General features: G+C 35.2%; 1 protein-coding gene and 1 pseudogene across 1 annotated transcript in view; one reads left to right on the plus strand and one right to left on the minus strand.

The window, feature by feature from the left end:
- The window catches only part of LMBRD1 (LMBR1 domain containing 1), a 127,306-nt gene that overhangs the window by 54,512 nt on the left and 55,486 nt on the right, over positions 1-17,308 (plus strand). Inside the window, exons 6-7 of the mRNA XM_032154196.2 lie at positions 6,182-6,270; positions 10,080-10,153. Of these exons, the coding sequence (XP_032010087.1) occupies positions 6,182-6,270; positions 10,080-10,153 (163 nt within the window). The remainder of the gene's footprint in view (positions 1-6,181; positions 6,271-10,079; positions 10,154-17,308) is intronic.
- LOC116469290 (glyceraldehyde-3-phosphate dehydrogenase-like) lies at positions 1,522-2,947 on the minus strand (annotated as a pseudogene).

A 17,308-nucleotide genomic window follows, 5' to 3' on the forward strand; every position in this document is an offset into this window, starting at 1 on the left:
TTTTAGTGGTTTTTCTATGTATTTTAGCTCCAGAGTATATTTCTAAAGTATGTTTTTGGCTTTTTAAAGAAAGCCAAATCTACTTATGTTAATTTCCCTTGTTAACATCGAGGTCTCTTGTATGTAAACCTGAATTATCTGGAGCGGGAATCAGCAAACTTTTATTAAAGCATAGATAGTAAGTATTTTAGATTTATTGTCTATATGGTCTTTGTGTCTCTCTTGTATCTCAGAAGTAATCATAGACAATATGTAAACAAAGAACATGACTGTGTTCTAGGAAAACTTTATTTATAAACACAGGCAGCCAATAGTTTGCCAACTCCTATTTTAGAACATGAGTGAGAATCATCAATAAAACTACAAATCTTTACAACAGTCAGAATAAGAAAATAGTGAATTAAAGACTATTAGTATTTCAGCCATCTAGGACAGTGTTCTTCTCATCATATGTAAATATTTGAATGAGGTGTGCATTTAGGTTAAGTGATTGACAAAAGGTCTTGAAATATTTTTGAAGGTGGCATATTCGGAGTTTCTTTTAAGTGATATGCTTTTGCTAATAAAACTAGATAATTTTATGGCAAAGCTGTGATCTAGATTTAACTAATTCATGTAGCTCATACGTTTTTGAAACACTTATGTGTTGGATACTATGCTAGCTCTTGGGGCTAAAGGTAGAGGACCATGGTCTCTGTCCTCTAGGTTTACGTTGTGGAGGCATGCAGATACATACCTTGAATTACAGTGTTTAAATGCTCTGATAGGAGATACATACCAGATGTTGATGGTAGAGGAGCAGGTTCTTACTCTGCCTTGCAGAATCAGGAGATCTAAGAGGAAGTAATATTTGAGTTGAGATTCGAAGGGATGGGAATTGGTCAGCTGACTTGACAAATAAAAAAGATGAATAACATGTATAATGTTTTCGTCTGCTTTGGCTGCCATAACAAAGTATCATAGACTGGGTGGCTTAAATAACAGTGATTTATTTTCTCATGGTTCTGGAGGCTGGAAGTCTGTTAAAGGTGCTGGCAAATTTGGTTTCTGGTGAGAGTTCTCTTCCTGGCTTATAGAAGGCCACCTTCTTGCTCTGTCTTCACATGGCCTTTCCTTTGTGCTTGCAGAGGGAGAAGGTGAGGGGGAGAGTGAGAGGGTGGAGGAGAGAGAAGGAGCAGTCTCTGGTGTCTCTTCCTCACCAATGCCATGGGATGATTAGGGCCCCACCCTGTGACTTCATTTAACTCTAATTCCCTTGCTAAAGGACCTATATCCAAATACTATTACATTGGGGGTTAGGGCTTCAACATATGGATTTTTTTTTTTTTTTGGAGAGTTGAGTACAAGGGACTTTATTGATAGTACATGACCAAGTGGTACTCCCTAGGTCCCTCCTTCTTCAGGGGATCTGACACAGAAACTGTGTCCAGGGGAGATTCTCAGTGCGGCAGGGACTCCCCAGCTGCTGAGGGCCTCTCTCTCCCTGTTGTGCTCTTGCTGGGGCTGGTGACCCAGGGGCTCTTACCTGGAAGCCAGGTGGAACGTGAGTTCCACCACCCTGTTGCTGTAGTCAAATTCATTGTCATATCGGAAAATGAGTTTGAAAAAGTGGTTGTTGAAGGCAGTGCCAGCCCCAGCATTGAAGGTGAAAGAATGAGTATCACTAGTAAAGCTGGAAGAGACAACCTGTCGCTCAGTGTAGTCCCGAATGCCTTTGAAGGGACTCTCCAATGCCTGCTTTACCATCTTCTTTATGTCATCATATTTGGCAAGTTTCTCCAGATTGCACATCAGGTCCACAGCCAACACATTGGCAGTGGGAACATGGAAAGTTATGCCAGTAAGCTTCCTGTAGCTCAGGGATGACCTTGCCCACAGCTTTGGCAACACAGGTAGAGGCAGGGATGATGTTCTAGAGAGCCCCACAGCTGTCACACCACAGTATCCCAGAGGCGCCATCCATGGTCTTCTGAGTGCCAGTGATGGCATGAACTGTGGTCATGAGTCCCTCCATGATGCCACAGTTGTCCAGGGTGGCTAAGCAGTTGATAGTGCAGGAGGCATTGCTGACCATCTTAATGCCATTTTTCTACTTCTCGTGGTTCATGCCCATCACATGGGGGTATCAGCAGAAGGGGCAGAGATGAGGATCCTTTTGGCTCACTGCTCTAAGTGAACCTCAGCCTTCTTCATGGTAGTGAAGATGCTGGTAGACTCCACAACATAATCAGTGCCCAAATCACCCCATTTAATTTTGGTGAAATCTTGCACCTGTAAGAGGGTGATGGGATTTCCATTGATGACAAGCTTCCAATTCTCAGCCTTGACAGTGCCCTAGAACTTGCCATGGGTGGAATCATGCTGGAACATTTAAGCCATGTAGTGAAGGTCACTGAAGGGTCAGTGATGGCAACAATATTCACTTTGCCAGAGTTAAAAGGAGCTCTGGTGACCAGGCACCACTATGGCCAAATCCGTTTAGTCTGGCCTTCACTTTCACCATGATGTCTGAGTGATGTGGCTGGTGCTGCTGAGAGGATGAGGCTCTCTGTAGAATGGGGGAGCAGAGAGCCAGCAACATATGAATTTTTAGGGAACACAATTCAGTCTATAAATTGTATTAATTGGGAGGCTGAGGTTAGCATGGAGTGTTTAAAGAATGACATAAAAAATATGATGTGAATTTAGATTTCCCCTCCCCTCAAAAAAAGAAGGGTAATATGATGTTTCAAGTGTTCCTGTGGGCAAGTGACAGGATATGATGACATTAGCCAGGTAAGTAGACTCTGGGTCTTACATGCCATGTTTAAGAAATTTTTAATTTTGTCCTACTCAGTAATTGAAAGACAGTGAAGATGTGTATATATTTGTGTATATGAATGCATGAAAATAAAGATATATGACTTTGCTTTAAGAGTTACAGCACCGTGGGCCGGGCATGGTGGCTCCCGCCTGTAATCCCAGCACTTTGAGAGGCCGAGGGAGGTGGATCACAAGGTCAAGAGATCGAGACCATGCTGGCCAACATGGTGACTTCTACTAAAAATACAAAAATTAGCTGGGCATAGTGGTGCGTGCCTGTAATCCTAGCTACTCGGGAGGCTGAGGCAGGAGAACGACTTGAATCTGAGAGGCAGAGGTTGCAGTGAGCTGAGATTGCGCCACTGCGCTCCAGCCTGAAAACAGAGTGAGACTCTGTCTCAAAAAAAAAAAAAAAAAAAAAAAGAGTTACAGCACTGTGAAGGATGTATTGCAAGAGAATTTTGGGTGTTGGGTTGGAGAAGTGGTATGTAAATAGTAGGTAGGAAGATCAGTTAAGTAGCCATTATATAAGTTCAGGTGAGCATTGGAACTACGGTGGTTACAAAGAGAACAGAGAGGAAGAAACATAAGCTATTTGGAAGATAAATATGAATTGACTTGGTGATGGAGTGTAAGAAGAGAACGTCTTATTTTCAGTTCTGCTGAATTCATCATTTCCATTTCATGTCTACTGAAATTCATTAGCTTTTCCTTTGTCTCTTTCTGAAGAGATAATGTGTGTTAATTCAATGAATCAGATTGGGGAGAAAATATTTTTACCAAGCAGTTTTTTAGTTTTATTATTTTCAAGGGCATGAGGGAAAAGTATAATCTTACTAGGCTCTAGTTTGTATTTTAACCCATTTATGCCAGAGGTTGCAAATTTTTTTGGTGAAAAATCAGACCTTGGCGATGACCTTGAGTAGTAAAATGTAAATAACTCTCACAAGCTTAGTATTCCAATAATGGAACACTAGGCATAAATGGCTTAATCTAGTACTTTGTGTTTTTGGAAGCTGAGGTGCTCTGTATACATTTTTTTTTAGAAGGGCTGAGATTTTAAAAGTATGTGCACCTTTCTACCACACAAATCTCATTGTATTCTAACTCTTGGTTACTTTAATGTCATCACCATTTCATTTAGTATACTTTAGTATACCTGATACTTCAGTAAATACTTTAGTATACCTGATAATCTTAACTGCTGTTTCTTTCCTCAGAACTGACATATCTATATTATAACTTTATTAGACTTCAGTTGCCTTTTCATCTGTTGGGAAGTTATTTCTTTTTCTTTATAGATCTTTGTCTATGGGGCTGATATTTGGTCGGTGAACAGTGGTTTGTTCCTTCTGGTGGTTAAAAGGTTGACATGCTTTTATACCAGTCAGGTGCTGCTCTGCCCTCTGGATCTTCTTACCCTACCTCAGCTCCATTGAAAGAGGAAAGCCTGGTTCATCAATGTCCTGCAGAATTAAGGCCAGGGTCTGTGTTGATTATTAGTGCCTTTGCCGTATTTTGAGTTCTACTTATGGATGTTTTCTTAGTTTATGTGAAAATATTTTAGGTCTGTTTTTTAGGTTATAAAATCCTGATGGTAAAGTAATTTAAGAACCTGCTTTGAATTTGTGCTTTCGTTTATACCTAAAATACTAAGTGCTCAAATGTTTAACTCTCTGATGGATGCTTTCAAAGTATTTTCCTCAAGTCATTCTGATAGTAGTGTGGGTCACTTAATTTAGTCTTTTTAGTTTTTTTGGTTATATAAGGTTCCCTCTGGTGTTACTCTTTTTTGAATATTTGAACTGCTAGATAATTCTGCTCAGGAGTTGAACGTGTGTCATCAAGAACAAGGGTTAATTTTCTTCTCTTTCTGTACAATATCTTTGATTACCTAAAACTGACATACTGAGTTTTAGAATATTGCATATTGAACCCTATGAGAATGAATGCTATTTTTAGATACCCTAATATGTATTTCTTTTTTAATAGTATGATAGGTGGTATTTTGTACAACATAGAAATTTTTGTTTTCCCACTCTCACAGATTGGTTAGTCCCAACTAACAAGTTCAGAACATACTTTTTGGGATATCAGAACAAACTGTCCAAATAAAGGAATATCATATAGGTAGTTTTTTCTTGCTTAGTTTATATTTCTGTTATGGATGTGTAATATGCAAAAATGTTATAATTTTATTTCTTGATTCCACACCTCTGCTTTCATTTGTTTGATTTCATACCTGGGGCAACAAATAATAAACTTTCTACATTTATTGCTCTATGCCTGTGAATAAGCACTTTTTTTTTCTAAAAGTGGTGATAAATAAGTCTCTAGGATTAAGAAGAATATAGTAAACTGAAGTCAATGCAGATAGTTAGAAATTTAAGTAACCTCCTGACATGCTGTGCCCGGTCATTTTTTAAATAACAGTTATCAGTAGCAACAGGAAATTCGGATTTTTTTTTTAATTAAAAAGAAAATTTTAGAATAATTACTTTGTTTTACATGAAAACATTATTAGAGCAGGTACCTTAATATATTATTGAACTAATTCATTTCCTCTTTACAACAGAAGATAAATCTTATCACTTTGCTTACACTTAGGTTGGGAAGGACGTGGTATTAGAGTTACTTCCTACACATATACAACCTAAGGGATACCCAGCTCTTTACCTTAATCTCTTAATTATCTTCTTATTATTGATATGGGCTAGATAATAAAATGAACATTTGTTTATTCTATCTTTTCCCAGTCTAAGATCATAGAGCAGGTCCTAGGATGCTAGCTGTCTCTGCTATTTCTACAGTTCCTCTTCACCTGCGGATTGAAAAGCAAATAGAAACTACTTTCATTGTGTCTGTTGGATAGAATCTTGAAAGATATATTAATAGAAAAATACTAATAAGAAAGCAGTAATCACTGCCGATTCCACAGTGAGACATTTACTGCTTATTCTAATGTATTTCTTTTGTTTCTTAAATAATTACATATATTTACATTCTGCTTTACTGATTTAATACAGATGTCCTTAACCTTTTTTGTGGATTGTTTCGATCATCTTAAACCTGTGGTCCATTCTCAAAATATTATGTATTTATTTTTTGTTTTTTACCAGCTTTATTAAAGTATAATAAAGTATTTTAAGTGCAAAAAACATACGAGATTACAAAGGAAACTAATTTTACTGAATGCAGTAATACAACTATTAAAACAAATTTGCAATGAAGTAAATGCATAGATAAGAAACTTTTCACTCCCCTCTGTGTGTAGTACAGATTTTATTTATTTATTGTTTTGGAGAAAAATGATTTGAGTTTCAAACCATTTAACTTTTTATCTTTAAAGCTATTAAAACAATTATTTTCTCTTTTGTAGTGCCTTTGTTCCGTTGAATGTTCCCAATAACAAAAATTCTACAGAGTGGGAAAAAGTGAAGTTCCTATTTGAAGAACTTGGAAGTAGTCGTAAGTATTGTTTTTTTAAAAAACATAGTAATTTATATTTCCTGATACTTCAGACTTTTGAGAAGCAGTTTATTTGTATTTTGTTAAGAATTTAACTCCAGCTGGGCGTGGTGGCTCATGCCTGTAATCCTAGCACTTTGGGAGGCCAAGGGGTGGGGGTGGATCACGAGGTCGGGAGTTTGAGACCAGACTGGCCAACATGGCCAAACCCCGTCTCTGCTAAAAATACAAAAATTAGCTGGGTGCAGTGGCAGGCACCTGTAATCCCAGCTGCTTGGGAGGCTGAGGCAGGAGAATCACTTGAACCCAGGAGGTGGAGGTTGCAGTCAGCTGAGATTGCACCATTGCGTTCCAGCCTGGGGGACTGAGCAAGACAGAGCGAGACTCCATCTCAAAACAAAACAAAACAAAACAAAACAAAAAGAATTTAACCCCACAGTTTTTCTAACTCGTTGTTTTGAACCTAATGCTAAACAAATTAGAAGTGTTACATTCTTAATGCTTGCTTTTAGCCATCTAGCTATTACGTAGCTATTTTCTTGACTTCTTCATAGAATTACCATGTTGAAAGAAAATTTAATCTTTTCTTCAAAGTATTTTAGCAGTGAGGCTCTTATAATTTCTATGTGATTTTTAATTCACTTAGGATAATATAAAATAATATGTTAAAGAAATGTACTGGATATATTGAGTTTTATTTTTAATTAGTAAGAGAGGACCTTATGTTTTTGTTTGAGATTAAATCATCTTTTATATAAAATATAAATTACAGAGGTTTTATATGAATTAAATAATGTTTTATTATAAATTCACCTCATCAAAATATTTTGGCATTGCTTTTCTAGAAGTTTTTCTTAACTTACTCTGTGTGACCTAGGTTTTTACAGAAAAAAAAAAAAGGCTCACGGATTAGGTTAAGAAAATTGCTTAATCATTGAAAAAATAACTTTGGCATTAGCAAGTGATATTAAAATACTGTGTATCATATTACTCAGAATTTCTTGTGCATTTGAACATAGTAACCTAATTTTCAAAGATACCTAGTGTACTTATTTCTATAAATACTATGCAGAAAAATTGCTTTTTTGACTATTCTAATAGGTACTGTACACTCGTTGATCAGCACTTCTTTCTTTTTGCCCAGGTACAATACTAAACGATGATTAAATTAAGTCTTGCAGTCTGCTTTATGAGTTCTTAATTTTCTTGCTTTCCACTTAAGATCTCATGTTGTAAATTGTGATTCATTAATATCTTACTGATACTAGCAAGAATAAGGGTAGCAGGCCTGGCATCTACTAATACTGAATTGTCAGATTTATGTACCTTGATTCTATTGCTGATAAATTAATGGCTTCTTTTCTTGAAGTTAACTCCTTTAGATATCTTGAGTAACTACTCTTCTACCCTAAACATTATTTCATAAGTTATACTTTGAGTATTAGTATAACTTGAATTGGTGATTAGATAGGTAGCATTATTCTGTTTTTTGTAATTCCATTTTCTTTAGTCTTTATTTTTTTTGTCTCCAATGTTAAACACCGTATTCTAGAATACATGTTACTTATCACTCTGGATCAGCTATCTAAGTCCAAAACAATTACCCAACTATTCTTAATTTTTAGTTCTTTCATCTCTCATCCCACCTCCTTGCATTGCATTTTTCAGGCATCAAGGGTATATGACCTTTTTATTGATTGATTGATTGATTGATTGATTGATTGAGACGGAGTCTTGCTCTGTCACCTAGGCTAGAGTGCAGTGGCATGATCGTGGCTCACTGCAACCTCTACCTTCTGGGTTCAAGCGATTCTCCTGCCTCAGCCTCCTGAGTAGCTGGGACTACAGGCACCCACCACCATGCTCAGCTAATTTTTATATTTTTAGTAGAGATGGAGTGTCACCATATTGGCCAGGCTGGGTTTCGAACTCCTGACCTTGTGATCCGCCCACCTTGGCCTCCCAAAGTGCTGGGATTACAGGCATGAGCCACTGTACCCGGCCTATATAACCTTTTTTAAAAAAATGCTTTATATGTAGTAAAATGCGTAGATCTTATGATACATGTATATAGTCATTGTAACTGATTGCAGTCAAGGTGTAGAACACATCCATCACTCCAGCAATTTTTTCGCAGTATTCCATTCAGTTAATATCATCTCCCATGAGAGACACCATTGTTATAATTTCTGCCACTATATATTAGTTATATTAGTTTTGCTTTTTTTGAATATTGTGAGTAGAATTCTGATTCCATTTATTAATTATTCTTTTTTGTGTATACCTGGCATCTTACATGCAATAATGTTTTGAAATTCATTTGTATTAGTAGTTCCTTTTTATTGCAGCAGAGTAATGCATTTTATGACTATACTGCAACTTGTTTACAATAGGATTTATTTATTATATCATAAAGATGTGTGTACCCAGATCATAGACCTCCTAACATATAAAGAGAATGCATCTTCAAATATCTTCAGCACATGTTTATTCATCTTTTACCCAAATGGGAATAATTAATAATGATCAATTTTGAGTTATTTGGTTCAGATGATTTTGACTATTAGTAATATTAACATTTCAATTGGCCAAATATATCAGCATGTCTATTTTATCATTTCTAAGACACATAATTTTTCAGATTTTTACATCACTGTTTTGGAGATATATTTTACAATATATACAATATATTTTACAATAGTACCTTAAAATTATCAGCCAGATGTCAGACCCCTCCTAGTTGTGTGAACACCTTCTCTTGATGCTTCTGGTATGATCAGTTAAGTAACAGCATCAAAATGTCTTTGATTTGATAAAAAGTAGTTTTAAAAAATTAAGACTTAAAAATTTGCCTTGCATGATTGTGAATTTGTTAATAGTATGCTCTCTTTATGTAAAACTGAGACATGAGTTTTAAGATGATAGATCATTATAATTTTATTAGTACTCATAAAAGATTAATGTCAATACATTAAATTAATCAAAACTTTGTATTTGATTCCACAGGACTTACATTTAAACTCGATCAATACAGGTCTAATAGGACCTGTATTAAAACTTGAAAAAGTATTGCTCCTACCTAAGAATATTCAAATTTGCATAGTATTTTATTACATAATTTGATATATTTATGTGAAAGTGTCATTCCTGCCCCTCACTCTTTGACCTTCCTTTAGATAATTTCCTAAATCTACTGCGTTAGCATAGTATTTTGTGTGTGTGTGTGTATTTTTTAACCTATTTTCTCATTGTGTTTGCTTTTATTTTTCTGCCAAGTAGGCAAGCTTGTCCTTTCAAGTGAAAAAGTGAAATAAATCTTTAATTAAGATTTTAGTTTTTGATTATCTATTAAGAACTGATTTGAAAATTAAGAACAAAGAAACTGGAAGTGTCAGGACTGAGGGGAGAAGGGAGAAGGAGTCAAGGTCAGTAGCTTTCCTATGAAATGTTATTTCTCAGGGTCTGCCATTGAGAAAGGTCGTGTGATCTTTTTAATCACCTTTTGAGCATCTGATATTTTACTGATCTCTTTTTGGGCCCAATAATTAGCCAGTAATTTTCCTCTTAATTTTAAGAGGTGTAGGAAAGAAAATCTCAGCTAGTCCGAAAGGTTTTTTAAAAATCAATTTTTAAAGAGTCCTTTAGAAACTCTTCTCCACTTGGAGTTAACACTTCAAGAATATGGTAATACATATTGGTTTTTATTTCTTCAAAATGTATAAGCAGCTCAGCTTTCTATGTTGATTTGCTAAATATAAGGATTTGAGTAGTATATATGTACATTTTTAACACTTTTTCTTTCTTCACAGATGGTTTAGCTGCATTGTCATTTTCTATTAGTTCTCTGACCTTGATTGGAATGTTGGCAGCTATAACTTACACAGTAAGTGAAATGGGGATAATTGAGTTAAAATTGCCTTATAAAACAGTTTTTTTACCTTAGTAATTTATTAAACTTTATTCTGTTTTCCTTTATAATATTTTGAGTCTTTTTCAATTTTTCTTCAGTTTTCTTTACTTAAGGGTAAGATGTTAACTACTTAGTCATCATCATTTTAGCTGTATTTCTGCAATTTAATAATCAGAAATTTTATAACTTATGAACCTTGAAGGTGGTTATATACTGTTATAATAATCTATGCTTATAAATCTATATAATAGATTTATAATATCTGATATGCTTATAAATCTATAAGCATAGATTTATAATATAATCTTTATAAGCATATTAATAGATTTATAATGTAAGCGTATAATATATAAGCATATTAATAGATTTATAAGCATGCTTATAAATCTGTATGCATCTATAAACATACAGATTTATAAGCATATTAATAGATTTATAAGCATATTAGAACTCTGAACCATAGACCATATCTGTTACTGATTTTGCAGATATACTCTGCTTGGAGATATACGGCTTTTAAAATCAGATACTTTATATAACTTGATACTTCTCTTTTATATGAAATCTATTCTTATACTCTCAGACTTTTTTTCCCCTCAGTGTTCCTGGAAGTGGTAAGGTGTGAATTATAAATGACTGACCAAGTTGTATGCAGACTTCTCTTTCACATTATAAATAAAAAGCTAGTAATAAATGCTGCTTTATTACCTATCTTGTAAGTTGTATAAGCAGCATTAATATTATCTGGAACCTTTCAGATTAATGAAGTTTATGTTGAAGCACTCTTAATTCTTGCGAAGATGAAAATTCTGGTTACAAAGGAAACATTTTTGGGTATTTTCTTAAGATGTCTTCCTTTAGACATAAAGGAAATGGCTATTATCGTAAGAGCAGAATCTAGTTTTGTCACATGATCATTCACGTGCTGTAATGTATAATAAAAGAACCCCAAAAGACATACATTTCAGTATCTTACAGGTGCTTATTTGGGTACTCAGTTTTATTATTCATTGACATTTTTGTGTTTTTATGTGATACCACATAAGGAATTTGCCATCTAATATCAGTGGGTGATTATCCTTCTATCTCATAGAATGTACAGCATATTAGTTGTCTTTTAAGAAGTAGTCACAAGTTAATAACAAATTAGGAATTAGACCTGGATTCTAATTGCTATTATTCTGTGACTGATCTGTTATGCTAATCTTGGGTTTGCCCTTTAACCTTTCTGGATCAGTGTCTTCCCTATTAAATGGAAATAGAAAATGTTCCACAGGGATTTTTGAAGGTCAGATGATACTGTTTGTAAAAGTGCTTTGAAACCTATAGAGAAGTGAGGATATAGCAATCAATGAAACATAAGTCAGCAGAAAAATATAGAGAGAAATTCAATATGTAATGTTAATGTCAAGAATTGTGAAGGACCTAGGATATTTACCCTACTTGTAACCTGCCAGTTTTATGGATGGCAACTGAAGATGTAAGACTTCTACTCACAGCAATAGCAGTAGCCATAGGATCAACTTTTTTGTGTGTTGGTTCCCTGAGTCCCAGTTCCCCCAGGGCAATGGGGAGAGAACTAGATGAGACCTGCACGTAATAGAGTGCATTGTAGGAGAGGAACCCTGAACTTAGGGAAGCTGAATCTTTTATAATGGATGGTAAGCATGCCTGTCCTTTGCTCCAGGGAAAGATATTTTCTGTATCTACCAAGACTATTTGCTATACAAAGATCTTTGAAAAGATAGTACAGAAAAAAAAGTGGTGGGTCAGGGGGTCAGTTACCTCCTGGCTTGCAAAATATGCAGAAATGAAAGATGCATGGAGATGTGTCTCCCAGTGGTCAATTGGTAGATACTATGAGGAAAAATAAGGCAGCATAAGGAGATAAACAGTAGTAGAGGCTGAGACTACTGTAAAGATCAGGAATAGTTTCTAACATCTGAACAGAGACCTGAATGAAGTGAAAGTAAGCCATGATGGAAGAGTAAATGTGAGGATCCTGAGGTGGGCACGTACATGCTATATTCAGATACTAGCAAGGAGGCAAAGCCATTGTGGCTGGAATTCAGTTGACAAGGGGGAGTAGTAAAAGTTTTATTGAGAGGTAGCAAGAGGCCATGTCATGTGAGCTTTATAGTCCACAGTTAGGGTTTTGAATTTTCTACTGATTGAGATTAGAAGCTACTGGAAGTTTTTAAATGGAAAAGTCATGGGCTCTGACAAACATTTAAACAGTATTACTCTGGTGGCTCTGAATTAAATAAGCTATGAGGGTAGCGAGTGGGAGTGGAGAAAATAAGTTGTTATTAAAACTATTTGAAAGAGACCTTCTTTGTGGGAATGGTATTATTGAAAAGAAACATTTTAAACTAATATTTTATATTTAAATGGAAACTTTGAAAATTATTTAAATCAATTAAACTAACATAATATTCATACTGAATTAGTTAAGCTATCCTTAAAAGAACTTCACTTTTCTAGAATACAGCAGGTCTTCAAATAACATCTTTTTCATGCTGTTTTCCTATAATGTTGATGTGAAAAAAGAACAGTTTCTGGCTAGGGCCACTGTGTGGAGTTTGCGTGTTGTTTCCACGTCTGCGTGCGTTTTCTCTGGGTACTCTGGTTTCTTCCCACATTCCCAAGATGTGCACATTAGGTGAATTGGTATGTCTGAAATTGTGCCAGTGGGAGTTAGTGTAGGTATGTGTGAGTGCACCCTGCAGCTGGAATGGCATCCTGTCCAGTGTTGGTTCCTGCCTTGCAACCTGAGCTGGTGGGATAGGCTTCAGCCACCCGTGACCCTGAACTAAGAGTAAGTGGGTTGGAAAATGAATGAGTAAGTGTATGCAAATTATTGTAAAATAAAAATTCATAAAGTATACTACATACAAATGCATAACAATAATTGCAATGCAAAAACGTTCAGCTAGCCCAACATTGGTGTTTTTGTTTTTGAACTGTGTGGTGGTAGGAGGAGCTCTTTATAATTTTCACTTTGCAAACATTTATTCCTTCATTTAACCTACTGCGACCACAACCATCGTCACTCACTAATTCACCAAAAGTTGAGTATTATTTTGTTTTTATTAATCTTTCCTAAATGTATGTACAGCTTACATTTACTTCAGTATTTAATATTAGAAGTGCTTTGAATCTTTATTCAGAAGTTTGGTGATGTTCTTATGACCAGAAATATGCAATAGGAAGTTAGCTCTTGTTTACATCAATTAGTCTGTAGTAAAATTGGTTTTGTTGCCAGGCGCAATGGCTCATGCCTGTAATCCCAGCACTTTCGGAGGCTGAGGTGGGCGGGTCACCTGAGATCAGGAGTTTGAGACCAGCCTGGCTAACATGGTAAAACCCCATCTCTACTAAAAATACAAAAATTAGCCAGGCTTAATGGTGGGCTCCTGTAATCCCAGCTACTCTAGAGGCTGAGGCAGGAGAATTGCTTGAACTCGGCAGGCAGAGGTTGCAGTGAGCCGAGATTGCGCCATTTCACTCCAGCCTGGGCAACAAGAGCGAGACTCCGTCTCAAAAAAAAAAAAAAAAAATTCGTTTTGTTATACATCATTTCATTTAAAGTCACAGTTTCCAAGAATCCATTGATGACGTTATCTGATAATTTACTGTATAGAGGGCTGGGCTGAAGGACGTTGATAAAACAACCAGAGGACTTTATAATGGGGTTGAGGGTGGGAACCAGGAACACATAGAAGAGTTGCTAAATAGGTAGAGAGTGGCCACTTAAGGCCTAAGGCCAAGGGAGAGATTCCAATGTAACAGCCCACTAAGATCCAACTTCCTAGCAGTTATTAGTTTTCTTTAAGCAGCATAAACAATAAAATTATAATAATTGGTATGGAGAGGCTGAAATGTGGATCTCAAGTCCATGGGCCTCCTGACCTACTTTCCCATCTGAATTTCTTAATCTTTATAGTGGTATAATATTTAAGTAATAAAGTAGTGAGGATTTAATTAAATAATCCACCAAGTCTTGGAATCTACTGGCCACTTAATAGTCACTATTAGCTTAAACAGTTGAATATTCACAGTTTCATATGGTTCAAACTATAGTTCCCACCACTTTCCTCTCTCAGTGAAAATAAACCAAATGCAAAAAGCAGTTGTATCATGATCAGCGAGAATGTTCCTTATTCAAAGGTAAGTCAAAAAGGCATTCCTAATTGAATGGTGGTTAGTTGGGGTTGGAGGAGTGTGGATAGAGAGATAATATCATTCAAATAGCACTACAAGTACTCAAAGCTCAGGTTTTGCTACCAAGCCATGATTTGGCCAGTTTTAATACCTATGGTGTATAGTGGGAGGGAAGAGGAAGGTAGATGGTACCCTGTTTAAGAGGGGCATCATGGTGTGTATAGCTGAGCTCCAGTCGTGAATGTGTTTGTTTAAAATCTATTACCTGATCCCAAGCCTCCCCATCTGTAAAAATGAGCCAATAATACTTACCGAAATTTTAGTAAAAATTCAGTGAAAACCAACAATTTATAGATATGTAGTTTTATTGTAGATAGGTGGTTAAGTAGTATAATTATCATATTTGCTTGTAGTTGGGATACAAAGTTTTCTCCTGACTTACCTTGGAAAAGGTTGAGAACTGGACTTTTCTGGTGGCAGATTGAAAGAGGGTATAGAAAATATTCATGAGGAGTAGAAGAGGTTTAATCTTAAAATACCCAGAGTGGGAAATTAATACTTGAGTACTTTGACCCTAAATATAATATGAAATGTAAAAATCATGTTTGTTACAGAATTTGTAACTAAATTTTTTTTTGTATTGAGGCTAGAGAAGTTTTTTTATTTTATGTGTCAGTCAAGTGTAAATTTCTTAGTTATGTATTATTGTTTATTTTTGAAACTAGTTGATTATTTAAATTTTACTGATTCTGACTACTGTACCCTGTATTAATGAATGCCTAATAATTGGACAGTGAGCTTTAGGAGAAGAAGGTCAAACAGCATATTAGTTTGCCTATTATTTTAAGCTTACATTGAAAGGGAATTGATACTTATTAAATTTAAAAAAGTAAAACTTGTAGGCACAGATATATATGTAGATATTCTAATTTTTTGGTGCCACCAAGTGGGGAAATGTTGAATAATGATGTCTTCAGCAAAAGGTATCGTATGGACCAGTGAAGTGCCTATAGAAGCAGTGACTGCTAAAATTGTTTACTATATACCTTTATCTGTAAAACTTTAAATCTGTCCACCAGGATATTTATGATTACAAATACATATTTACATATTATTATGCTAACCTTTGTACATTTAATGTAAAATATAAACTAATTGGTTAAAGAAAATTAAAGTGATAAAGATTCAAATATAGAAATAAAACATTTAATATTTTCTTCTTGTACCCATCAAATGTTGGTTTGCCTCCATGTCTTAGTTCAGGTCAATATAACAGATGTACCATAGACTGGGTGGCTCAAACAACAAACATTTATTTCTCATGGTTCTAGAGACTGGGAAGTACAACATCAGGGTATCTGGTGTCTGTTGAGGGCCCTCTTCCTTGATTTGCAGTTGGCTGTCTTCTCATTCTATGCTCATATGATAAAGAGCAGGGAGAGAGAGGAAGCAAGCTTTATTGTGACCCTTCTTATAAGGGCATTAATCTTATTTATAAGGGATCCACCCTCATGACTCAGTTACCTCTCGAAAACTCCACCTACAAATATCACACTGGGGATTAGATTTCAACATACAAATTTTAGGGGAAAACAAACATTCAGTTCATGTTACAACACCTTATGAACCACAGCAGTGGTTCTCAATAATATTTTGAGAAAGAAATTCCCTTTAAAAGTCAAATTTCTCAGCCTGTGTGATAGCATATTTCACTGAATATATGCTACTGATTGTAAGGTGCACCATTACTTTATGTGTCACTATAAGGAAAAATCTGACAATTTTTTCTTAATCATTTATAATCTTTGTTTTATATTTAGTGAGTGAGATTTGTTGGATTTATCTGCATTCATAACAAGGAAAATATGAAATGAAAGGCATTCCTAAAACTTTATATTTAGAGTGTGAGAATTCTAAATCACTTTTTGAATTGGTTATTGATATTCATGTTTTACTATATGACACAGATGGTTTTTGACTTACAGTGGGGTTACATTCCGTTAAATCCATCATAAGATGAAAATATTTTAAGTTTGAAAATGCATTTAATACACCTAAACTACTGAATATCATAGCTTAGTTTAGCCTATCTGAACACAATAGCTTAGTTTAGCATATCTTAAGCATGCTCAGAACACTTACATTAGCCTACAGTTGCACAAAATTATCTAACACCAAGCCTGTTTTACAATAAAATATCAAATATTTTCTTATGTAATTTATTGACTACTGTACTGAAAGTAAAAAAGAATGGTCTCATACCATCACAAAGTATGAAAATCCTAAGTTGAACCATTGTGACATGGGAACCAACTGTATTGTCTTTTATTTTTATTGATACATAATAGGTATACACATTTTCCAGGTACATGTGATAGTCTGAGACGTTCATATAATGTGTAATGATCAAATCAGGGTAATTGGAATATCCCATCACCTTAAACATTTATCTTTATGCTAGGAATATCTGAATTATTCTTTTCTAGCTATTTGGAAATATACAATAGATTATTGTTGACTGTAGTCACCCTACTGATCTATCGAACACTAGGTTGTATTTTGTCTATTTAACTACAAAAGTAGTTAATCAAGCCTCTCTTCATCTCCCCTCCCTACTCCCTACCCTTAATGGCCTCTACTCTCTTAGTCATTAGTTTTAGTCACTATGTTAGGTGAAACAAGCTGAGCTCAGAAAGACAAGTTTCAGAAAGAAGCTAAAAAAGTGTATTGTCTTTTATGCTTTCAAGAGAATTGATGTGCAGCTTTTCTTGTATGTTCTAGTCTTATCTCTGGGATCTTTGTTGAAGCCGCCAACACACCTATCCTGCAAATTTAAGGTGTTTTGTTGTTGTTTCTTGTCTTGCCATATGGAAGGGAATCCTTTTGCATATACCTAAGCAGAAAAATGCTTCTGTTTTGGATATCTCCCTTAAACTTATGAAGCACTTGACTGTTGCTTTTTAA

The sequence above is a fragment of the Hylobates moloch genome, unplaced genomic scaffold, assembly GCF_009828535.3.
Source record: "Hylobates moloch isolate HMO894 unplaced genomic scaffold, HMol_V3 SCAFFOLD_2, whole genome shotgun sequence".
Taxonomy (NCBI): Eukaryota; Metazoa; Chordata; class Mammalia; order Primates; family Hylobatidae; genus Hylobates; species Hylobates moloch.